A 25,006-nucleotide genomic window follows, 5' to 3' on the forward strand; every position below is an offset into this window, starting at 1 on the left:
TTACTCCCAAAAAAGGCAAAGTGTTTTGGCTGAAAGAGCTCAGGATTTGCAAACAACTCACATGGCAATTATACTGGAAGCAATTAAAAATTGGCACAAAGAGAAAGCTGCCAACTACCTTAAAATAAAAGTTTAAAGCAATCTTCTTAAACGGTGTTTTGAGCCACACTGCCGCTAAAACATCGCTGCCAGATTAATTTTATGAATCATATCATGGCAAGACACAATATTCTTTGCGTCATCACTGCCAACTTAATTAATGAAGAGGAAACTCTCAAGGGAGTGACCACTTCTGGCATCCTAATGAGATTGTACATGTACCACAGAACAGAAAACTGCACTGCACATGTAATCTTATTTGTGTTGGAGAAACATTCCCACAGAAACGTGTATAAATAGCTGACCCTGAAGAGAACCAAGAGGTAAAGCAGAATTAAGTCTTATCACAACAGCAGAAATGCAAAAGCAAGTCTTAACTGGACTATTTAAGCACATCTGCTTCTGTCTTCACATCCTTCAATGCCAGAGACAATGTACAGTCTCACAGAAAAGATGTTACAGCTTTTTATGCTGAAAAACTACTAGTGGGACTTTATAAGAGACAAGTACCTTCCCAATATTTAGAAGCTATCAGATAATGTCATTCATGACCTACTTGCAAGTACATTAGAACCTCAAGATAGTGCCATGCATAACACAAATTTATTCTCTTGGGTCCTTAAAGGATGAGGAGGGATTTGGAATACCTAGCAGAAAGTAATATAACACAACAGCAGATCTGACCTATGTTTAGGCAAAGGTACAGCATCATACTGCCACATTGCACTTCCACCGATTTTCTTACCTCATCACTAGAAATACCTGAAAATGCTTGGTTTAAGTGGGGACAGCCTGACAAAACACTTGAAATATGGATCCAGTACAATCACTTACCTGTTGACTCCAAGATGTGCAGCACTCCAAGCTGCCAATGGCAGAGAGCAGTAAACAGTGCCATCTCCTGGTACCGAGGGGTTTGGTCCAAAACTCTATTAACCTGCCAGTTCAGAAAGGTCAGTATATACTGACTGGCCTCTGGTTGCCTCTCGAAAGTGAATTTCTTTGTGCTAACCAAATTAGATGCTCACTTCCTTCTAGCCTATTTCTATGCACCTTATCTCCCTTTCACTGAAAATAGGTTAGACCCCCAAGACCTGGTAAGTTCCAAAAAAAAAAATAAATGGGAACACCACAGACAGTGAAGATACTTGCTGAAGGATTTTCAATACAGAACTAGATTAAAGAATACTCCTTTGTGCAATTACTTATGCAGCTATATCTCATTTTAGAGACAAATGGATTACGAATCAGAGGGATTCCCAGCACTGAACTGCTGAGGTTCTTTGGGGCCTAAGCTCCCCACTTCAGCCAGAATTGCCTTGCCCATACACTCTTATTACCAACAGCCATGCCATAAAAACCAGCCTCATAGTTTAGATGAGGGCTACGACCACCTTCAACTCAGCAAATACATCAAACTTCCCAAAATCTCAACTCCTTCTCAGCACTATAGCAAATGGTGTGTTATGTTAACATTGGACTTAAAAATAAATGCTATTGCTGTCAACTATAAATAACAAGAGACCCTGAACTCTGCTTAAAAACAAATCCTACAATCTGGCAGCATTACAAAAAGAGTATTGGGTAACATGAGCTGGCATACAGAAGACTGTTCAAAAGACCGGAAGTGTACTCCTTGACTCTTACACCTCTAACAGGCTGCAGGACGCATCAAACACCAATGGATTCAAGACTTCTGAAATACATTCTTCAACACTGTTCAGATGCAAAGAGAAACAATTAAAATGGAACCTTGTTCTTAATATGCAGAAGCACCGCTACGTGTGGTAGCAAAGAATATTTAACAAGCACCAAGCCAATTCTTTCTTAGTGAAACTGAATTTTATTTAACTACAAGAAACACAAAGATGATGCTAGATAGAGAAAAAAATTTGCTGGGCAATCTAAAAAAAACCCGACACAGGTACAATGCCCTGCAAACTCCTTTACGTGATGTTACAATACAGCACTTTGAATTCGCATATTGATAGGTTAACATACACTATTCATGTGGTGAAAAAGGTTATAAAGAACATTATATGAACAATACACAGCATTATTGGTTTTTGCTGTTCTTTTTAAACACCAGGACATTGAACATCTCATTGCTGAAATGGTTTAAATGCATAGGCCACATATATACTTGCATAACACAAGTCTGATTTACCAGCAGGGAAATAGCTTGCACAAAATTATTCCACTATAAATCAGTTTTCATTTATATAAACTGTCTTGAAGTGCCAAGTAAACATGAAAGTATGCAGAACATTAAGTATATTTACAGGTTCAGTGCACTTTTAATTGCTCAGTAAGAAATTACTGAAACAGCAATAAAAAAGGAGCTTAGATTATACTTGTGATAACACAAGTGGCTTGACTAAAACAGACAAACCAACCAACCAACCCACCCACCAAAACCCAAAACTATCAGCACATTTAACATTCTTACGATGTTTTCATGAACATTTACCAAAACATTAGCAAAGTAACAGAATACTTTATTTTCCCTTACAACCAGTGCTTATCAGGCGAGGAGAACACTGAAATGTAACAATTTCCTTCTTACTATAAAACACAGAAAGAATTCTGCTGTAGAATCCATTTATACCATGTCTGAACTGTGTGTACAATCTTTGATGTTTTTAAATAACAAACATGAGCAGTCATAAATAATATTATAGTTTTCATTTAGTTTCTAAATAAATTAAGACTGCTGGATCTTCAAGACTGTGAAGTTATTCCAGGAAGGAGACAATCTAGACAGGCACATTTATCACATATGCTGCTCTAGTTTAGGTGCCCTATGCCTTACTGCAGTTCCTGGCCATGCACATACAACACAGCCACCTCTGTGCAAGTCAAAGGTTTAAAAGAGTCATACTGAGGCTATAAATAATTAGAAGTAAAAAGAAATGAAAATTTCTTCCATGTGAATTTTCATGGACAGCGGGATCGGCCAGATTAAATATAAAGGGTTGACTGGAGAGTCATGAATATGTCCACTAGCCAACTACCAACTAGTCAACATGTCCACAGACATCTACCTCCAGCTCAGATATCTCAGACTTGATCCACATTAAACTTAATCCTTAGATATACACAAATATTTAGTGACTGTCACAGGAAAGGGAATGTGACTGAAGCATAAGGCAGGAAGAACTGCAGGCAGGAATTAACCTGAAGGACCTTAGATCATCACCGAGGAGATGCTTCCATACAATTTCACACGCCTGCCTATCACATCTTACTTAGCTGTTACCACTTAAGTGGTAAATACCAAAGATGATGAGAATTGTGTTGCTCACTAAAATCTTTTAACTGTTTTCCAAACCATGCATTTGTTGCTACATAAGTTACTTTGTACAACCACCAACATGGGTCTTGCTGCCGGCAGTGCTTAAAAACAGCTTTACAAAAATTATCAAAATAAAATCAGATGATCCTCATAACTGATCAAGTCTGACCTCATAATGAAGACATGCTTTCTTTAAAATCATATTTAAGAGCTTGCTGTGAGGAATAACTGTAGGCATCTATAAAAGCTGCATAATAAAAATAAATACTTTTAGTAATTTACAACAAAATTAAGAAATATACATTTCACTTAAACAGGTAACAATACTTTAATGGATTACTTGTTCGTCACTGTACAGTCCTGAGCATGTTTTTGCAGGCGTAATTTAGGTCATCAGTCTTCCCCCACGTCCACATGACATATGCCAGCTGGAAGAGAGCTTTAAATACTTCTGAGAAGCAGTATCTTAATTTAGCTTTGGTAATTATCTGTGCAACTATATAAATCTTTGATTTGCTTTTCACACACCAAATAGATTAGGTCAGGCACTACTGTTATTAAGATTCCTCCATCACTTTTTGACATTGATAAAGCAAACTGTCCGGAAGAGCAGAACAAGGTGATCTGAACCACAAAGCCAGCATCCCTGAGTGAGTCCGACAGTGCAGCAGACAGGGCACAGATGGAAGTAGCTGGCATGCCAGTATTCCCTCATTACCTTAAAACAAGAGACCACAGAAAAAAGTAAGTAATAACTAACAATAGCTATATCCTAGTTGACAGAAAATGTATCTTCTTCTCAAACTCCGCTTCCACTGTTCTTTGCTACTCTTACCCCTACTCGTCTAAGGTCACCAAAAATCATGCCTCCCCCATGCAATCCCAGCTTCAGATTTCTCATATAGCTTAATTCCCATTTTCTGTCCTGTCCAAAACTTTTCACAGTGCAACAGTTTTCTCCCTTGTAAAATTTAGTGTCTGCTGTACACTTGTACCTTTACATTCACACAGATCCCTGAGAAAGGCAAATCAAGTCCATAGGACAACGCTCTTGTGTTTACTATGCTCCTAAACATTCCCTGCCTTAAACTGTTAGATACCTGCTTCCATGCACTTGCTTTCTTGGGCAAATTACAGGTTAGAAGCAATCTTACTTTCACTCACCTATAACATCAACTATATGGAGTTTCAGCTTCTGCTGCAGTGTATTCAGAGCAGCTGAAAGGGAATCTTGAGGTGAGGACATTTTTATATTCTGTTTCACATCATTGGAAAGGGACAACCACAGCTTCCCAAAGTCTTCTGTAGTCATTTCCATTGGCCTAAAAATAAGCTTACCACTAAGTTATCATAGCAAAAGAAGAGACATTATTCAGCATATATTTAGTATCCCCAAAAAATAGTATCTGGAAGCAACTGGACAACAGAGAAAGCAATAAGCAAATAAAGATTAATTTAAACAAACCCCTTCTATTCCCAGCTTAACACTTTTTAAAGTTAGCATTCCTTGCTTTAGATTTCCAAACTTAAAAAAACCCAAACCAGACATATTATTCTATGTCAATGAAAGACCAAAGAGAATGGCCTTGAGATACTGGCCCACTGAATGAGACAAAACAAGTTCAGTGAGAGGCAGGAAAACAAGGTGGATTTCACTATAAAACAGAAGTCTACTGGAAAAAGAACGCTTGCCTTTTCTACTCCTAAAATAAATGCAGCGTTCAAAAATGGAAATAATGAGCTTTCTTCTTCCCCTGCAAAAGTTGTCAGCCTTTTTATATAATGTATCTCTATTCAAAATCACTTATTTCAGTTTGACGTTTATATTATGACAGTTAAAACAGCATGCCCTTCTGTTCACTCAGTTCTGTTAGCCCCTCAAAAACACATTCTGTATTTTAAGACTATGTTAACCTGCAGCTACTGTCAATGTTCTCACTGGACTTGTACTTCTTCCTGGAACTTTGCCCCTTTTTTGTTAAGTTTAGAAATAACCATTTACTATCTGTAGCAGTCATCTCAATTAGATTAAAACTAGCTGCTCAAGATGAAGGCTATTTTCATAATCAAGACCCAAAACATTCTCCCCTTGCCTAATACCCGAGTACACACATTTTTAAAAACTGCAGTTTATTTTATTTACCGGATGAAGTCCATCAAAGATAAAGTGACTGAAAAGTCAAGGCGCGTTTTCATCTCCGACTGGTAAGTAACAGAGCCAGAAAGAACTCCGTGTGTGCAGATTTTGTCCATCCACACGCATTTCTGGCAACGTTCCACACTTTCAGCTTCAATTGCAGGAAACTGATAGCTGGGACTCTCCAAAATCTATAGTTTTTTTTAAAGGAATATAGAATATAAGTCTTGCTGCCAAGTTGTGTAAGTGGCTAAGATATAGCCATAACATTGTGTAAGTGCTTTTTATTTCAATTAATTTGTCTCAGACTGTTTGGCAAGTGAACAGAGCTACCATTTCTCAGTACTCATTAAGCATAAAATCAATCATTAACATCTACAAAAGTTCTATGAGAATTAAAACACTGGAGAAACCAATCTCTTTCTGCCAGTTGGCTTCCCCTCTGCCCCCTGAAGGACTGCTCAAGAAGTATCAAGAACTGATGACCAAGATTCCACAGTTCAGTCCCTAAGTAAACTAATATACAAGAGCTCTAAATAAACTAACATACAACATTGCAACATATAGGCTTTACAGGCTGCCCAGGGAGGTTCTGGAGTCTCACTCTCTGGAGACATTCAAAACCCACTTGGACACATTCCTGTGTAACTGCTCTGGGTGGCCCTGCCTTGACAGGAGGGCTGAACCAGATGATCTCCAGAGGTCCCTACCAACCCTAATGATTCTGTGATTCCCCAAGCTATATGCTAAAGCAAGAAGCCGAGAAATCATCAGTAATAACAAGGATAACTTCAAGATCCCTCAGCATTCCCTGGCCTCTCCAAACAAACTAGTAACACAGATTCTCTCTGTGAGAGTGATCTTTGTGGAATATTAAATGAATTACAAGCAAAATCTAGACAAGAGATACCCACTTTCTATCAATGCCATGACAGGTTTGATTCAAGCCAGAAACAGGAATGAAGGAGACTTCATAACCAATTAGTGATTCCTTGGTTAAGTTAATTCTAGAAGAAACATTCTGCTTAATTCTCTTTATCCACTTACCACTTGCAACAGTATCTACCACTTCTAATTCTGGGCTTCTTTCAGCAAAACACACGGATAGTCACACCAACAGGCAATTCTTAAACCGCTTTCCAATTATTTAAGTGACGTTTCAATCAAGACTATTACATGCTTTTACCAACCAGTTAAACCCCAGATGTAGCCAGTGTCAAATAATAAACTGACTCCTCTCCATTCTCAACTGACCGCATAAGAACAAGAATGCAATATGACTGATGTCTTTGGAAAAGCAAACAAACAAACATAACTTGAAGTAAGCTGACATAAATTTTACGTGAAGGAAGAAACTGCATCATGTCTGCCTATCACAGACACAAACAAATGCACAAGCCTAACAGTCACACCCAGACAAAGTTACACAATGATTTCTCTGGCAACCCTGGTTATACCATCCTGAGTATGACTGGTTAGGTTTGCATGCAGTCTTAAGACCAGGAAGACACTGAATTCAGAACTGCAAAATCATATATATTTGTTATATGAAGGCAAGCTGTATTAAGGTTAATTTAAAAAGTGAGACGCTAACTTTTATACCAAAGGGCACTAAGTGTAGTATTGAGATTTCTTTCACTACCCTTTAGGATGTGTGTAATAACCATACCACAGGTTTTATGGATATGCACTGGGAAAAAAGCATGGTTATTACACTAAACCAAATACTGCACACTTAAATGCAAGCAAAAGCAAGAAGGTCCAAGTGAAAATGAAACGTAATGGAAACAAAGGTTCTTACCTGAAAATGCTCTGCTTCTTCAAACACTAAGTTCACAGCATTAAGTACCGCAGTGGTTTTATTTGAAACAAAAACAATGAGCAACAGAGAGTCATCTGTCCACACCTTACATAAATACAGAGCTAAGGCATCACTCTGACAGAGTTCCACTACTTCAGAGTGCGTGAGCTCTTCTAGCTCTTCTGGTAAGGAAGGGATTAACGGTGTTTTACTGGCACTTTCACATTGAGCACTTGGAGAAGGCTGAAAAATTTCAATATTACTATCAGCAAACAGAGACGACTGTGACAGCCTATTATCTGAAAGTCTCTCATCCAGCCCAGATTTTCTGAGGGACTGAGGCATTTCAAATGCTAAATTATCTTCTACAATATCTGAAGAAGAGAGGGAGGCTTTCCTTAACCTTGTGTGCAAACTTCCCTCAGAATCTTCCATGTTAATAGGTCCTGTATCAAGTAAGGGACCAAAATCTGAAGCAGCACTATTCTGGAAGTCTGACGCCTCCTCACCGTGTTGAATTTCATTTATCTTCAATCTTCTTTTGAACTTCTGAGTAGCTGTTTCCGCTTTCCCCATCTGGAAAGGGAAAAGATTAAAAACCAAAAAAAGGGTGGTCAAGTTTCCAGCAACAAGCTGTGTTACTGTTAACAGCATGAAACAGGGCGAGCAAGGACAAACAAAGACTAAGGAATCAATTCAGATGACATATACAAACAGATTCCAAACATTTTAATGGATTCAGTAATGGGCTTTTGTTGTATTTTTTTTACAGGGTATTGGATTAGCATGTAATGGCAGACTGAATCCAAGTTTCTAAGAAATAAACTAAAAGCTCCTATTAAAAAGCAAGCAGAGGTAATTTTCTGGTTAAACCAGCCAAGATTTGAGCTGGCTAATATGATAATGCCAGTCTTAAACAGATTACCTAATGGTGACTTCTTTAATGTTCTGCATATTACCATACATAAATAATAAATGGTCTTGACATAGGGCATCAAATTCCAGCCTTACTGACAAAGAATGTCAAAAAAGCTCCGCAATGTTGGGTCAACGAACAGTTGTTAAGGAAAACCAAAACTAACACTCAAAGTACAACTTTTTAAAAGGGGAGTTCTAGTCACTGAATCAGATCTGACTCAGAAGTTGCTTGTCAAGCAATATCCACCCCATTTCACGTTCTTAACAGATTATCAGATTACAAAAGTAATTTCAATAGTTTTTCAGTGACTCAGAGGTTTTTTTGCCTTGGTTTACCAAAATATTCAGTTGATCTCCACTTGCATCTGTAACTGTAAATAAGGCAATATCTAAACTTTAAACTGGGAAAGTCTCAAAAGAACCACTTACCAGACTTACACCAGCATTTGATCCTAGTCCAATAAACAAAGTTGATGCTAACTGCTGCTTCTCTTTGTCTTCCTCAGAGATGCTGGCAACTTGATCAGACCACAATGCAGGAGGGTCCTGCACCTGTCCTGCTGACAAGGTGCTACAAGAAGCAGTTTGTGGCTCTTCTTCTTTCCCTTCTTTGCTTGCTTTCTTTGGGAGGTAGCCTTCTTTACCCCACAGCTTGCGTACTCCCTCAAGTTTCAGAGTACCCGTCCTAAAAAGGTTAACAAAAAGCAGGATCAACCACACGAACATCACATTCATAAAAATATACCAACATTCTACTTCAAACACCATTCACAATTTTGGTACTTTGATAAACACAGCAAGTAGCAGAATATACACTTTTGCATGTTCGTCCTTCATTACCTTTAGAACAACCCACAAATGCAAACCTGGACTAGCTATATAATCCTAAATACAGACCTATACTAAGACAGTATTATACCCCTACAGCCACTTGTAGACTGTGTTTGCCAACTCCAGAGTTTCAGATTACATTTATTACATATTCAAATATTTTTTTTAGAAGCGAATACACAAAACATGGTCTGTGAATCTCTAAGTGTATTTAAATAGCTCTACTCTTGATTCCTTAAAAAACCTTTTATATACGGGACTGAAAACTAGGAGAAACCTGGAAAGTATTTTTTTTTCCTATGGAAAGTGTTCATGTTGTCAGATACCCTGAATTCTAGCAGAAGTTAGGTCAACAGACACAGGCTAAACGCTGCAAGTCCTACACCTAAAACCCTCACACATATTTTCTTACACAAGCTGATTAAAGAATCTTAATTCCAAGATTTCTTGCACACCAATTTACCACCAAAGTATAAATAAAGTTATTCATTTGTATAAGACTGTGGATATGGAATTTATCTTCAGTGTTCTAAAACTTAAAGAGTATCTTACACCGCAAGTCTTAGCCTCACTTTTATCTGAATGAGTTTCCTTAAAAGGCCCATTATTGTAAGCCCATAAAAAGTAAGCATAGCCTGTAAGAAAAAGAAAGAAGCCAGAGAAAAAATGCTTAATCATGAGGTAATCCTGTCCCAATTTTACTGCATTACCCATTAGTTAATTAGTTTGTGAAGAAAGTGGAAAAACATTCTAATCACATTAGCTTTTTTCCTAGTTATTTCCAAGAAGATGCCATCTGAATTTCTTCTTACATGACAGAAGTTTCCAAGTTTAACTATTCTTTTTAGTTCCATGTAATGAAGAAGCCAAAGACACATGATACTGACAAGAACAGAAGCTTACAGAAGCTTACATGTACTTCATTTCAAACACAAATTAACTCACTCTTTATGCCCTGTCTCAGCACTATTCACAGATGTATCAGAACCAAAAGATAAGCCAGTAGGGGACTGTCTGCCGGTGATGCCAGATGAGGACACACTTGAAGTAAATGACAATCTGTAAGGTTCAAAATTCAGAGCTGCAAGACAGACAGAATCTTAAAATTACAAGAGGCATACAAAGGTAAAAAGAAAATCCATTTTCTGAAAAGAGATACTCTGTACAACTGCACTTTTCAGGCTTCCCATTCAGGATCCTCTATCCTCATAAAAAACAGGTATTTCTGCTCTCAGGTAAGTTTTTTTAGACAGGCAGAGGATTTCTCTAAAATGTATTAATTTGATTTTTGATTTTAAATACTGGAACTAGACAAGAAATAGTGACTTTACAGCATATCACTAAAACATCTGCCGATGCTTACAGTATTTGTAGACAGAAGTACTGTATTGAATCTAAATAAGTGAGCTTTTCAATTTCTAAATAACATTGAGTCCACAGCATTATGTCCATATATCACTGTCTGCTTTGCAAACATACTTGACACCTTGGGCGAGAAATTGTTTTCACTAACACTTGCAATCAGGATTCAGAACCAGCCACTTCTGCTACACTTTACAAATCGAAGGGTAGTTTGAATAGCTTCTAAAAATGGTTTTGGACTAGAACATAAACAGTCATTGTTACGTACGAAGCACAGCGCAGACTCTCCTTTGCTATCAAGGGGTACAGTCCCTTTCCCTCATCTCCACCCCAGCCTTACACTTTCTTCTTCCCAGCAAAGTGAAGCAGCAGGGCAAAGGTGTTGGGCATCTTGGATGAGAGAGGTCTCCTAATAAAGGAGTAGGCAGTGCTAAGGAAGTGTCCTGTCCCATAAGGAAGCAAGAAGGAACAGAGATCCAAGGGGCTTTGTGATAAACAGCATCCACATAAAGATATTCAAACTCTACCAACCCATAAATTTAGTTATCTATAAACAAAGAATTGCAATAAACTCAGTAGACTTCACTTCTAGAATACTTATGAATAGTCCACTTCACCTATATCTAACCTCCTAAAATATTTATGAGCTAGTGGAGGATGGTGATCAGTACTTGTGATTACTGAGAAAAAACAGCAATTCATAATCTGGTTCCTACAATGGCTTCCCTGCAAAACTGTAACACTGTAAACACCAGAACGTTAAACCGGTGTTCTTCAGCAGGAAAGACCACTAATTTCACTCTTAACACCTCAGTATGAAGCAGTGTTACAGGCTCAATCTGACAAACAGCAGGTTATATCCCTCACTGGGTTTATGTGCATGCAAAACCAGTGCAGAACATTCAGTTTGAACATCTGTGACCTTGCTCAACATTTCCCCACCACAATTTTCAATTTTCTAGCAGGCTTAAATTGGAGGTAGCAGATGTAGTACTCATAAGTATCTCAGAAAAGTGTTAAGTTCTGCAAGCTACAGATGCAAGCAAGTGGACAATATTATCTACTGAATGCATTAACCTGCACAGTCAAAATAATTTTTTAAAAACAATAACTTAATTGGAGATAATGCAATGTACAAGGCTCATTTTTCTAATTCCTCAACAGTAAAGCTGAGAAATGGTTTAGAAAAGCTTTCCAACCTCAAAGTGAATTATTCAGTGTCTAAAAAGAAACCCTTACGTGGCAGGCTATGATAAAGTAAATAAGTATTTCTATGGGGGAAAAAAAAAGTTCAAAACAAAAATAAGCCCTTTAGTTAACATCTTGGGGTATTTTTAAATAAATAAAAGCACATACTGCTGTCTTATCTGCACCTACACTAGGTAAGAAACATAAGCTTTGTGTTATAAAATAAGTTCCAATGGTTAATGCTGCAAACTATGATTCCACAGTCAAGACTAAGCGCTCAGTATAGCAAAGTTAGGAACCCTTTGCTTTCACTTTAATAATCCCCATAAATTTCAATTCCCATAGATCAGCAGAGATTGTAGTAAAGCATTCTCATCTGCAGAACAGCAACCTACAATAAATGAACAGTTACATACACCAGGCAGACAGATGTGGAACTAAACTAACTTGCACTTAGCTAAATCTACAGACAAGAGATGTATAAGGCAACATTACTTTAAGAAATAATACTAACTATACACTTAGGATTGTTAATTAACACTTACCAGGTAATTTACCAGCTATTTAATAAATGCAGTAAATCAAGCGTCACCTTTTTCCTGAGAAAGTTTCTCCTCTTGTCTCTGGTGATGAGGCTTATATGGTGCAGCACCACGACCAAGTCCCTCAGCCACAAACCCATCCAGAAAAGATAAGGAAGCATCTACCTACAGAGAATTAAGAAAGGTGAGAAATCAGATGATAAACCAGCACATGAAGTCATAATTTTGTTGAAAGCTACTCCAGGTTACTAACTGAACACCATGGCTCTTTATCTTTCAGTACAGAACATTAAGATTCATCACATATGCCTGAAAAAGCATGTTTCTGAAAGCCCACTGTAAGCAGACTAAAGACTGGCATCACTCAGAACTGTCAAATACCATTCATTTGAAAACACTTTCTTAACAAAATATCCAACCTCCCAACTACAAACTGGTTCATGAAGAGCACATATTACAGCTGTCTTACCACCATGTCACTGCAGCTAGCATCAAATGGAAGTAAGTTTTTCATCAGTGCTTTGTCCTCACACAGATTCTTCAATTCAAAGGCATATTGTCTCATGCAAGTATCTAGGGAGTTGCTGAATTCTTGGACTATTTCATCAACTGCTTTTGAACAGGAGGTACGTGATGCTATCTTGGTGACTGTAGCCATTATCCACACTTTAGTTTCAGAAGTAACAAAAGTCTTCTTCAGCAGGCTGTGCAGCTTTGTCAAAATAACTTCTGGATCAACATCTGTAACAAGGCTAGAATATTCCCCCAACACCTATTCATAAAGAACAAACAAAACAGGCAGTTAATCACACAGAGCAGTGCTTTCAGTTTTAAACAGAATTAGGTACTAAATGGTACTAAATACCAACACAATAAAAACCACCTCACATGCAAGAAACTACTATTTAAACATGTTCTACATTTATTTCTTTACCATTTTGTGGCTTAAGTGCCCAAGGTTTAAAATTATTTGTGCGTTTACCTCAGCAGACTCCAACTTTTAGTTTCTTAAAAATCAAATCACAGTATGGAAAAGAAAGCTAAAAATAGCAATTAGGGCATGACAAAACACGATCTGCTCATACTGCTGCCTCTCCCTTGGGTGGAAGCTGAAGCTTATGCAGGTACCAGACAACTCTAGCATCACTTGGCCATCACCTGCAAAGCTAAAAATGCATTTCACAACCACATCTGGCCTAGTTCTGATGAAGTCAGAAAGGCTTTCAGCATGCAGTCAGATTCATGTGGCTGCTAAACCATTCTAATAGTCACCTGCCTTAAAGGGAGCAAGTCAGCTTTTTCCACAAACTATGACTCAGGCACCAGAAGAGGTCACTAAAAATAGATATTGGCATATTATCTTGACTTCAAGTCAAAACAGAATATTCATGACTAAAAAGAAAAGAGTTTTAAACAGCTATTTAAAACATTACCACCTTTGAGAGTTTTCTCGCATTTGTGTATTCAATTTTGACCATGTGTCTGCCATACCCAACTCATAACTTGAAGAAATTTCTGTGGATACAGTGCATCATCCTCTTCTAGTAATGCTAAGTAAGACTTGACTGCATACATCCGTAGCTTATCATCTTCGTTTCCATCATCAAATCCTACATAGAAAACAATACACATTTGCCTAAAATGCAAATAACACATCCCATCAAATATTTCAAAGTTCAAGAAAAAGCAGCCAGATGATCAAGAAACACATCTAATTTTTCAGAGCATTCATGGTATTACTCACCTTCAGCCAATAGCCTCAGAAAGTTGTTTGGGATATCCGTATGCACAAGATCACCTCCAACTGAAAACACTGCATTCATTGTTTGGATGAACCACTCATTGTTAGGGGCATACGTGTCCAGATGTTAAGGAATTAAGTGCTACGGCATAACTTTTTCTATTTTTTTAGTGTGTTTCCTAAGGAAACTGCCCTGTTGAAAAATCCTGCACATGAACCTAACAGTTATTCATTATGTGCTATTTGCTGGCTTGTCAATCAATACATCTTAAGTTGTGCATTAATAAATGCTAGAGTGAAAAATAAAGAGTTTAAGCAGAAGTCACAGTAGGAACAGACAAGGATTTAGCTTTGGAAAACAGTCCTACTATATTTTAAGTTCAGACTTGTTCGGTGCCAGCTTTCCAGAATAATCTTTTGAGTTTATCCAATATCACTTGATCAAGACAGGCAAGCTGTTCATCAGTGTTTTGCTGCTGATTTGCTGAAAAACAATAAACACTTTCAAGTACTCCACAGAATGCAAGATTGCTTTTTTTTTGTATATTTACAATTTGATCAGCCTTTGCTAACTCTGGACATTAGCTTCTGCCTTTCCTCAAATAAAGCCTGAAAATGCACACTTAATGAATGGAAATTTTCAACAATACAGAAACATTAGCATTATTTTTGCATACTGCATGACAACACAGCTTTTTCTGTACATTACTCTGTGCCAAGCAGTGTACAAATAGGATGGTAAGGTAGCTCTCCATTATAAAGAGCTTACAACTCAAATTATCAGACAAGAATACAAACAGAAAATCAGGCAATGTCAAGTCTTACAACAATGTCCACCATACATCAAATCCCTATTTCGGCATAGTTAAAGAATCTTTATTTCTATGAAAGTGTATATTCTTAAAATCTATACACCCACAAAGAGTTCTGATAAGAACATAATTAGAGAACACCACTCAGTGTAGCACTGAAGCATCCTTTCCATGCAATGGTGTAAAACTTCAAAGGTTTAATTTAAAAACACAAAGTTCTTATGCTAAACTCCACAGCCAAAATGAAATCTTTTAAGTGCTATTACTTTCTCAATGAAATACAAGAGATACTGCAGTCATTTGTGTATGTATTTTCTTTTGTGTATTTTTATTTGCGTTTGAAAGAAAAGCATAGCGGTAACACTTCCTGCTTCAAGGGATTATGAAAGGTGCCTTGAAAGGTATAAATGCTACATTTGCTTGAGCTCTGACTCCAAAGATTCAGAAAAATAAAAGGATATTTCTCAGCTACTTCAGAAAAATAAAAGGATATTTCTCAGCTAGTTCTGCTATTTTGCCAACTAAGTTGATGATAGCATATTCTTCTTTGCTTTCTTTTAAGTAGTCAAGCATCTTCTGAACTATGACAATTACGTTCTGTCCATTTGTAATTCTGTAGAGAAGTTCTAGAGTCTGAAAGAGAAAGCAAAAGAAAATATTTAATTTGCTCTGATGACAAAAAAGGAAGCAGGCAAACAGAAACACTGTAGTGCAATGCCAAATTGAGCAACTGCCTTTATTTGGCAAGTCTTAAATGAAATACAGGGCTTATCTACACAGCTTGTCACATTGTTCGTAACTGCTTTCACAATAACAGAGACATAACATGCCTTTTACACAACTCCTTTTAGAAAACCTTTCGCTCATCTTAAAAATTAACTGAATTTTGATGTTTAAAAATTCACTGACCTCCCTTTTAACTATGGGATCTGGATGGTCCAGACATTCAATTATCGTCATTTGGTGCTGAAGTGCAAGATTAGGATCCTGCTGGATAACATAGGTCAGAGCCTTTAAACCTAGAATACAAATGACTGGAAGTGATACAAGAGAACATATGCTGCTATGACCAAATTAATAACATCTTAATGAAATCAGGTATCCTTACCTAAATATTTCAAATTAATCTTGGGTGACAAAACAAACTTTCCAATGCACTTGGCAGCCTTTTCAAGTAGTTCAGAATTGGGATAAATTGTATAAATTGTTTGGACACATTCAAATAATATAGCTGTGGGGAGGGGGGGGGGAGAGACACATAATTAACGTGCATTAAATACTTCTATAATGCAAAACTTTTGAACAAGCAAACTCACTGATTGTATCAAGGACTTACAGTACCATCCCACCCCCATGAATCTAACTGCAGAGTACCTACTGACGTTAAGTAATAATGGGATGAAAGACTATCTCCTTTAGCATATATGTATTTCTTATTAGCTTTTGCCACTGTGCATAAAACTTTGTCTTTAAAGTTCTTCCAACCTCAAAATCTCCTATAGTTGCTCAAGGGACTGTGACAGTCTGTAGAAAGCCAACAGGCAACTATAAAGGATGTGAGTCAAAACATTTTTCAATAATGCATTAAAAATACTCCAACAATCAAAAGCTGCACTGTACAGCAATATATCACTTGCTTTACAATTTAGAACTTAAGAATTCAGTTGTTGAATAAAAATGTATTTTCAAACTGTAAGTATTTCAGCACAATCAACTACTCACATTTCCAATCTTTACAAATACCAGTAATTACGTAAAAGAACCTCACCTACCATATGTAATGTTATGATTTATCTCTGCTCTTCTTAAAGATTCATCTAGGACTTCATACATCAATTCACTTGTCCTGTTCAACAAGAAAAAAGAAATTATTTGCTGCACTAACAAACATGTAGTCTTATTTCACCAATCAGCTCAAATCCTAGTACTGAAATCTGTAACACAAATTATTCATGTCCCCAGGTTTGCTTTAACATGGAAGAGCTCCATAACATGTTTATAAATGGCATCTAACAAGACATTTGCAGCTTTCCAAAGAAATATTTACTACATCACCAGACTGCAAGCACTTCCCTCACTGCTTGTATAAAAAGAAAACATCAAGAGGGAAAGGCCCACAGATAACTAGGTTCTCACAAAGCAACACCACTTTTTAAAGTATCTTTCCTCTGGATTTTCACACAGTTGTTTGGTAACCCAGTAACAGAAGTCCCAGCAAAAAATGTATTTCAAGCATATCCCACAATAAGCAATTTTTTATTCAATCCAGAAGCTAAGAAACTGATTTTGTAGTTTAAAAAGTACTTACTCACTGCGTTGGTTAATAACAGATATGTACACTGACCATGAAATTCACTTATAAAAAAAACAAACCAAACCAACCCAACCAAAAAACAGCAAGGTCATGACTGTACTCTTTGTACCTTCAAAGTAGTAATTAGAGAGAAAGATCTGGTTACCTTGGATCATCTTTTCCTAATAGCCTCAATATTCTTAAAAGCTGAATTTGTAACCATGGTGCTGGCACACTGTGATAATTGAAGTCAATAGGGAGCTTTCCTCCCACTACCTGCTTCAGGATGGCTACAAAACTCCCAGTCAAGTCCTTGTACCCAGATGAGTTTTCCTACATAATGAAAAAGAAATAGCATTCAAATATTTTCAAGCCACACCTCAAAAGTAAAAATAATCCACAATTTGCGTAAAATCAAAATACCTACACCAGTGGTTTCATCTCTTTAAAATAAAACTTCTACTCTCATCCCTCAACACCTGTAAGCTCTTCACTTGAAATCAACGCTATTTTCTCACACATCTGCAATGGGAGTGAATGTAACTTGAAGGCAACAGTAAAGAAAGATTTACAAGCAAATTTCCACAACCCCTTTAACACAGAGTAGAAGTTAGATCTTCTAGCTAAGGATGCCAATGATGAACATTCAGATCGTGCAAGAATTGGATCTGTCAAGCCAAACGGAGACCTAGCACAGACATAACACACATCCATGATCACAAAAATCGACTTTTCTAATGATTATAAGCTTTTTTCTGCAAAACTTCTGTAAGGTACACTGTGTACTGAAAATTACATGTATATTTATATAAAAATAGCTCCCAAGTTAAATTGTGCTTCTAATTCTTTACTTACCTTAATCATTTGAAGATAAATATGCAAAGAAGCAGCCATGACACCAGCATCCCTGTCACATAAGGCTTTCCGGAATTTATCATGAATATGCTGAACTTGGTTAGGAGCAATGAGATAGAATTTATACAAAGCTTGAACAGCTTTTCTTCGGATAATTTCCCTGAAGAGAAATGAGATTTACACAAAATAAAATGAAGCTGCACGTGCATTTTAAGTACTTGACTTAACAAAAGAGCTCGCACTTGTTATTTCTACAGTAATGTAAAATTATGCGTTCAGCCATCACAACACTGTGATTTACAGAGGCAAGAACCCATGTTTTATATGTTTGACAATGAACTACTTTGCAAACAATATCTGAGGAAGTGACAAAGCAAAATTGAAAGAATAACAGGGCTTAATACACATTGACAAATCAAAAGAATGGCCAACAAATGAACAATGAAATTGGCCACTGCTAACCTGCTGCAGCCAAATACGCAGCTCCAAATAAAACACCTGTCTGGGAGTTACTGAGTCAGCTCATTTTGCAGTTCCCTTTGTAATCAACACCACATTTACAATGTTATCCTATGTGATACTGTGAATTAAAAATCAATCAACTCAAAGGTACTGGTATCTGCAGATACTTTTATCAAAGTTTCTATAAAGAGCTTTATTAAAAAATGTATCAGTGAAGTACTTCAAGGATCTCAATCTGTTTCTCCACTCGCTCTATAAACGCTGTTCATCCACATATTTCCAGCAGATAAATTCAATTACATTTACCTATTAAAACTGGTTATGAAAAAACTAAAGTACCTGTCCAATACTCAGTCAAGACTGCAAATAAATGAGACAAGAAACTACAAGAGGAAAAATTTCTGAAGGTAATGATTAGAAAAAACAACTCAGAAAAAACATCAGTTTACTGAAACCACCTACAGAATGAAGTCATTCAACTGTACAAGACACTTGAATTTCTGTACATGAGTACGTACTTTGAATGCTGGAGCTTGTCTTCTATTAGGGGAAGAACAGCTGGAATCATCTCCCGTGGAAAGATCTGGCTGACAACGGTTAATGCCATGCAGACCTCTACTAGATTAGTGCTCTGTAAGTCCTGTTACAATCAGTGAAATAAGACAGTATTAAAGAAAATGACACCTCTGAAACATTATTAGGTGGCAGATTTTCAGTGTCACTCCAAAGCATATTTCCATTTCCTATCAGAAGAACTCAAAGAAGCAAACAGACAATTTCTGTCAGCTAAAAGCAGAAGTTTATATTGAAATATGCATGCATGGCTCCTCCTGGAGCTGAGAATGTATGTAATTGGTACACTTTATAAAGGAAATTTTAGGGTGTATCTCCTTTAAAAACATTTAAAAAATGCCTTCAACAGAAGGAATGCCAAGATTAAATTAAAAATCCAAGGAAAGAGATTTAAAATTTTCATTGCTAACCAAAGAAGCAACAACTTTAAGAGACCAAGATAGAATTGATGAGTACACAGTTTAGATGTGTGACAAAAAGGGAAGAATTGGTCCAAGTTTAGTTTACAGAATCATTTAGATTGGAAAAGACCTTTAAGATTATTGAGTCCAACTGTTAACCCAGCACTGTCAAGTCCACCACTAAACCATGTCCCTGTGTGCAACACCTACACATCTTTTAAATCCTTCCAGGGATGGCGACTCCTCCACTTCCCTGGACAGCCTGTTCCAATGCCTGACAAACCTTTCCATGAAGAAGTTTTTCCTGATATCCAATCTAAACCTCCCCTGGAATGACTTGATGCCATTTCCACTTGTCCTATCACTTCTTACTTGGGAGAAGAGACCAACACCCACCTTGCTGCAATGTCCTTTCAGGTAGCAGTAGAGAGACAAGGTTCCCTCTGCCTCCTTTTCTCCAGGCTGAACAACCCCACCCAGCTCCCTCAGTCACTTCTCGTAAGACTTGTGCTCAAAATCCTTCACCTGGTCTCTGGACCCACTCCAGCATCACCTGGGGATGGGCCTGCACCTGTGCCTTTAGGATTCTCAGTCATTATTTTACCTCCAGACCTCCAAAACCACTGTACCTTCACAACTGTGTTCACAAGTAGAAGTAGTAGTTCATGATTTTCATGTAGAAATAAAGAAACTGCCAAGTAACCTATAAAAGAAAGCAGCCTCAATTACTACTTTCAGGCAATTAAGCAGCTTCAAGATAGAAAACTTAAGACTGCCTGTAATATAAGTGTTAATTCAAACAATTACAAAAACCCAACAAAAAACCCCACAGTTGGATGACAGTTATTCATGTCTTACATGTTAAGACTTTCTTTTATTTTGAGACAAACCAGTTATATGCAAGTTGCAGGAGAGCTCAACAGCTAAGGATACATAAGCTGTGAGAAGTAAGAGACATAATACTCTTACAACTAAGGAGCAGCTAAAAGCACCATGAGAAACCACTTCCTGGAAAACTAGTACTGTCTCTGCACAGAGAAAAGTATTACTTCTAGACTCCACAATACAAACACACTTGTTAGGTCTGTTTCTCTTTTTTCAAAAAAAAATAAAGTTCAATTTCAAATAAATTTCAACTTTCAATTTCAAATAAATTTCAACAATGTATTCAGCTTGGAATACAGCAGAGTAAATTCACCATCCCATGCCAAAAACTGCCTTGTTATTTCTTAATAAGGAGAAAACAATTCCAGAAGCCCAGACAATAAACCTTTCTCTTCAAGATCCCTTTTTCTTTTTAACAAAGAGACTTAAAATGGGGGGGGGGGGGGGGGGGGGGGGAGTGGGAGCAGTGTGGGGAGGATGCCAATTCATGACAATATCTGTGTTACACAGACAGATCTTAAGAAAGACCCACCCCGGTTCATTCAAGGCTCAGGGATCAAAATGAACAACTTAGATACAAATAACTATTGTCTGGGCTACCAGAGTGGTCTATCTGCATGTGAAACTCGATCAGCTTAGTACACAACAAAAACATAGCTCACTCTCATTCACTGAGGCTCACAATGGGTAAAAATATGGGGTAAACCCATCTTGACTAGATCAACTGACAACAATCCCTTAATAAAAACTGGTAAGATGCACTGAGAACTGACAAGGTCATCCTCATTTACCACATAAAACTGCACAAAATGACGTCAGAAAGCCCACACAATAAAAAAGCCCACACACTTGATAACATCCTTTTACCAGGTCAAAGCTTAAGGGGCTTTGTATCCAGAGAACGTTAAGCCATCTACATTAAAAAAAAAAAAAAAATACATAAACCAATGCTGCTTCACCAAACCCTTCTCAAAAAGAGCCCTAATACAGAAAGGTCTCAACCCGACTACTAGCAAGACACATTGGTTCTTGACACTTAGAGAGGTCACAGAGTTTTCTTCAAATCAGCTTACCACCTGCCCTCCCAGGTTTGGTGAAGACAGAATTTCTTCATCCCTACCACAGCGTCTGTGCGCTGGCTTTCGTTACTCAGGGTTAAAGCAACTTTAAATCATCACTTGCAACGTATTCTCTCAGAAACTCCAATACATGAGTAGATGATCCAGATGAAATTCAAACAAAGGATATCAAACAAGCATATCCCGCAAGACATTGCTTTCCGTGTATGCAGACATTGCTTGGAGTTAAACCATTTTCTCTGCAAACAAGAAGAAATGTCTTCACTAGGCAGTTGAATCAGCAACTGCAAGGAGATTCTCCAGAGGAGACAGGATGACAGCTACTTCAAACTAAATCTGCCACACTGGCAGGCAAGGAAATCCAAACAGCATGGAAGTTCAAAGACAGCTGAACCAGCCTTTCAGATTTCCTCAGGAAATTCTGCAAATAGGATTGCTTTATTTGCCTCACTTCCTACAACTCTTTCTAAATTAAAAAAAATAAATCCTACAAGCACCAAAACCAAAAACATTTGCCTGACAAATCTCTTGTATCAGCATCCTTGTCTAGACTTGTACTACGTACTTGAAAAGAAACCAGATCCTGACAGAAACTCTTTTTCAGCTTGATGTGTTTTTTAGCAAAATCTCCAATTATTTTAGTGCTACCACAATTCAAAACAATGGCAGAACAACTGATGATGTCAGTGATTCCCCCTGCCTGCTGCTCTACAAGCAGATACCAAGCACCTCACAAACCAGGGAGTTAGTCATTTTCAAACAGTACTGAGAGACTATGAAACAAGGCCAAGAGAGCAGAGGAACATTTTAAGTTGTATTTTTACATGAATTATAAATTCTGAAACACTTCAGAAATACAGTTTGAGAATATTATGAATGCTATAGATCCATGCACATACCAACTCTTTTCTCCAAGAGATTTCCTTGCTGGGCAAGCTTGATTGCATGGATGTATCCAAAGGAAGACTCGTACCCCAGCATTTCACAATAGATGAGTCTCACCATACATTCTTTCATTAGTCTCTGTAATACCAAAAATAAATTATTAAGATTTTTGAGTCCGCCATGTCTTATTCTCTTCTTCACTGCTGTAACAAAGTAGAGGACTTCATCTGGCAGAAACACACATGCATTTCACATTATTTGCTAAAATCAGGGTACTTGTAACTTCTCCTCTGCTATGAAACTCTTCTGTGAATCAATATTAATTTCTGACTATAGTCAACTTAGAGATGTTATCTTGTTTTGATGAGCATACATGTGATAAAGAAGATTAATTACGCCTAAAATAAACTATGAGTTAATGCCTATGAGTTAACTGAAGTGTTAGACAATCACACTGTTAATGCAGATTGTTTTTTACCAATAACTACACTTACCTAGGATGGGTTTTCCCTATGTAAGAGAGTTTAAAAACTCTCACTCATGGGACTGAGATATGCATCAACTAACTCAAACCAGAGCATATCAACTCCTGCAATTCAGACATGAGCAACAGTGCATACAACAACGCACAGCTGCTTATACAACACAAATCAATGATAAAACCAATGTCAGCTACAAAGAACATTATCTGATGGAAGCAGTTCATCACCTAGCTTTTTTGTCCACATTATTTCAGACACTACAGGATGACAGGCTCTGCACACCACACTGTTGCATCATATTCACATCACACAGAATCAGTGTTCTCTGCAAAACCATAGACACTGGTAACTTTTAATGCTGATAAATTATGCCTCCTAATAATGCAGGTAACCTGCACACTCCACCTGGCAAAAAGAGTGAGAACACTGCTTTTCACCACTTTTGGTCTGCTGTTCTGACAGCCTGTAACCACTAACCACACTTACAAGTGTTGTGGTGGGGGCGGAAACTGCTGCTTTCAAATTGGTTAGCTCCTGCTGGATTAACTTTTCTTCTTCCTAGAGAAAAAAAATCAACTTATTTTAGCCTTTCATAAGTTTTGGACTCAAACTATGAGATAAATGTCAAAGACGTGTTCATTTCACAATATTCCGCGGTCCTCTCAAAAGCAGCGTACGTCTCAGCAGTAACACCGAGCTGCTTGCTGCAAGCACCGTGGGCACCAGTACTCCTCGGCAGTACCGTGCTTGCCCACGCCGCACCGAGCAGGTAACACATAACTCGACAGCCCACGAACGCGCACCGCAGTGGGGGTTTATCGCCGGGCTCCGGAGGATGAACCCCAAGCGGGACCCAGCCCCGCGGCTGAGGGGAGACCGGCACCGCGCACAGGGCCCATAGCACCGCGCCGGCACCGCAGGAACGACCGACGGGTGGAAGGGAGAGGAGGGGGGCCCGGCCCACGCCCGCTTCGGCGCGGCGGGAGGAGCAGAGGGCCCGCTCGGGGGAGCGGCCCGCAGCCCGTACATGCTTGGAGGTGAGCGCCGTGATACTCCGGATGAGGCTCCCGAGCCGGGAGGTGGCCGATGCCCTGCCGGGGCCGCCTCCTCCCGGCCCGGCGCCCGGGTCGTGCTGCCCCAGCAGCCCGGGCAGCACGCTCAGCGTCCGCTCCACCACGTCGCTCATAACTGGCCCCGCCGCTGCCCACCGCCGCCCGGAAGGGACCGGACCGCGGTCCCCGCCAGCCGCTCACGCACTTCCGGGACCGCCCGGCGGCAGAGGGCGCTGCACAGCGCGCTGGGGCGGGCTGGGGCGGGACGGGGAGGGAAGGGCCGGAAGACCTAAAGCCGCCCACCCGCTGTAGGCCCGAGGCTTGATAGCGCCGGGCGGTGGCGCCGCGCTGTGACGGGCGGGCAGGAGCCTCGGGAATGGCTGTGGCTGTGGCTGTGGCTGTGGCTGTGGCTGTGGCTGTGGCTGTGGCTGTGGCTGTGGCTGTGGCTGTGGCTGTGGCTGTGGCTGTGGCTGTGGCTGTGGCTGTGGCTGTGGCTGTGGCGGAGCAATCGCCCAATCCCCGGCCTCCCAGAGCGGGCAGCGGGCCCTGCTGTCAGATAGCACGGCCCGGTCACCGCTGAGCCGGAAGGTGGAGCTGAGCCGCAGCGTCTAGAGCGGGTCAGCCCGGAGCGGGGAGACTGCAACCCCTGCCCGGCCTCCAGGGGTTGGTGCCCGCGGTCACGGGTCGCGTCGAGATAGGAGCAGATCCACGCTCTGAGGGAACACGTGCATCCAGCCCCGTCAGGTTTACCTGATCTGTTAGGCTGTGCCTTCCCAAATTGGTGGATTGAAATCTGCAGCCGATTGCAACAAGATAGATACTTTACTGTATTTTTTAACAGAATTTTCTCCCGGTTTTCCCCGTGAACAAGGTAAAAGCATAGTGCTACTTAAAGAGTCAATCATCTCACCAAAGACAGCAGACTAAAATAGTACTCTCTCTAGGATTAGATGCTTAATTCCTTTTAGCCCACGTATGGCTTTTCCAGTTACACATATTTCTCTGAAACAAAATTACTTGACATTTTCTGGTTTGAACGTCAGTTCAAAGGGGATATTTTTTTTCTGGAAAAGGTGGGGAAGAAACTGAAGTAATCCCTTCCGAGCTATGTGTTTGCAAGGAAAAAAGTATCCCTCCATCTCCAGCATGTATCTGGTCAGACAATCATGCTGAAGCTTGAAGCTATGAAGTGATTTATTATCAGGAAAAAAAAAAACGAACAAATAGGGACCAACTGAGGTCAGTAGTTCAAAAAAGTATTAAAAGTTGGCATTTCTTTGAAGTTAAGTTGAAAGATTTGGACTGGTATTTTT

General features: G+C 39.0%; 1 protein-coding gene across 1 annotated transcript; it reads right to left on the reverse strand.

The window, feature by feature from the left end:
- Positions 1-2,034: 2,034 nt before the first annotated feature.
- Positions 2,035-23,894, reverse strand: AP4E1 (adaptor related protein complex 4 subunit epsilon 1). Its single transcript, XM_061446957.1, has 21 exons — positions 23,669-23,894; positions 23,128-23,199; positions 22,174-22,297; positions 19,940-20,013; positions 18,855-18,976; positions 17,875-18,034; positions 17,186-17,352; positions 16,499-16,572; positions 15,835-15,957; positions 15,636-15,745; positions 15,220-15,359; positions 13,918-14,030; positions 13,665-13,783; positions 12,643-12,945; positions 12,224-12,338; positions 10,027-10,162; positions 8,680-8,935; positions 7,333-7,908; positions 5,538-5,722; positions 4,559-4,716; positions 2,035-4,112 (listed from the first exon to the last, which is right to left on the reverse strand). The coding sequence occupies exons 1-21, from the start codon at positions 23,825-23,827 to the stop codon at positions 3,952-3,954; spliced, it is 3,447 nt and encodes a 1,148-aa protein (XP_061302941.1). The 5' UTR covers positions 23,828-23,894; the 3' UTR covers positions 2,035-3,951.
- Positions 23,895-25,006: the final 1,112 nt, after the last annotated feature.

This window comes from Pezoporus flaviventris, unplaced genomic scaffold (genome assembly GCF_033815535.1).
Source record: "Pezoporus flaviventris isolate CSIRO_AGI_PZ_B2104156 unplaced genomic scaffold, CSIRO_AGI_Pfla_v1 ptg000006l, whole genome shotgun sequence".
Lineage (NCBI taxonomy): Eukaryota > Metazoa > Chordata > Aves > Psittaciformes > Psittacidae > Pezoporus > Pezoporus flaviventris.

Coding starts and splice junctions, on each gene's coding strand:
- AP4E1 (XM_061446957.1), bottom strand. CDS start 23,827: ATGAGCGACGTGGTGGAGCGGACGCTGAGCGTGCTGCCCGGGCTGCTG. Junction 20,014..22,173: donor TCTCTTGGAGAAAAGAGTTG/GTATGTGCATGG, acceptor TTTCTTTTATAG/GTTACTTGGCAGTTTCTTTA. Junction 14,031..15,219: donor ATAGCAGAACTAGCTGAGAA/ATATCCTTTTAT, acceptor ACATCTGGACAC/GTATGCCCCTAACAATGAGT.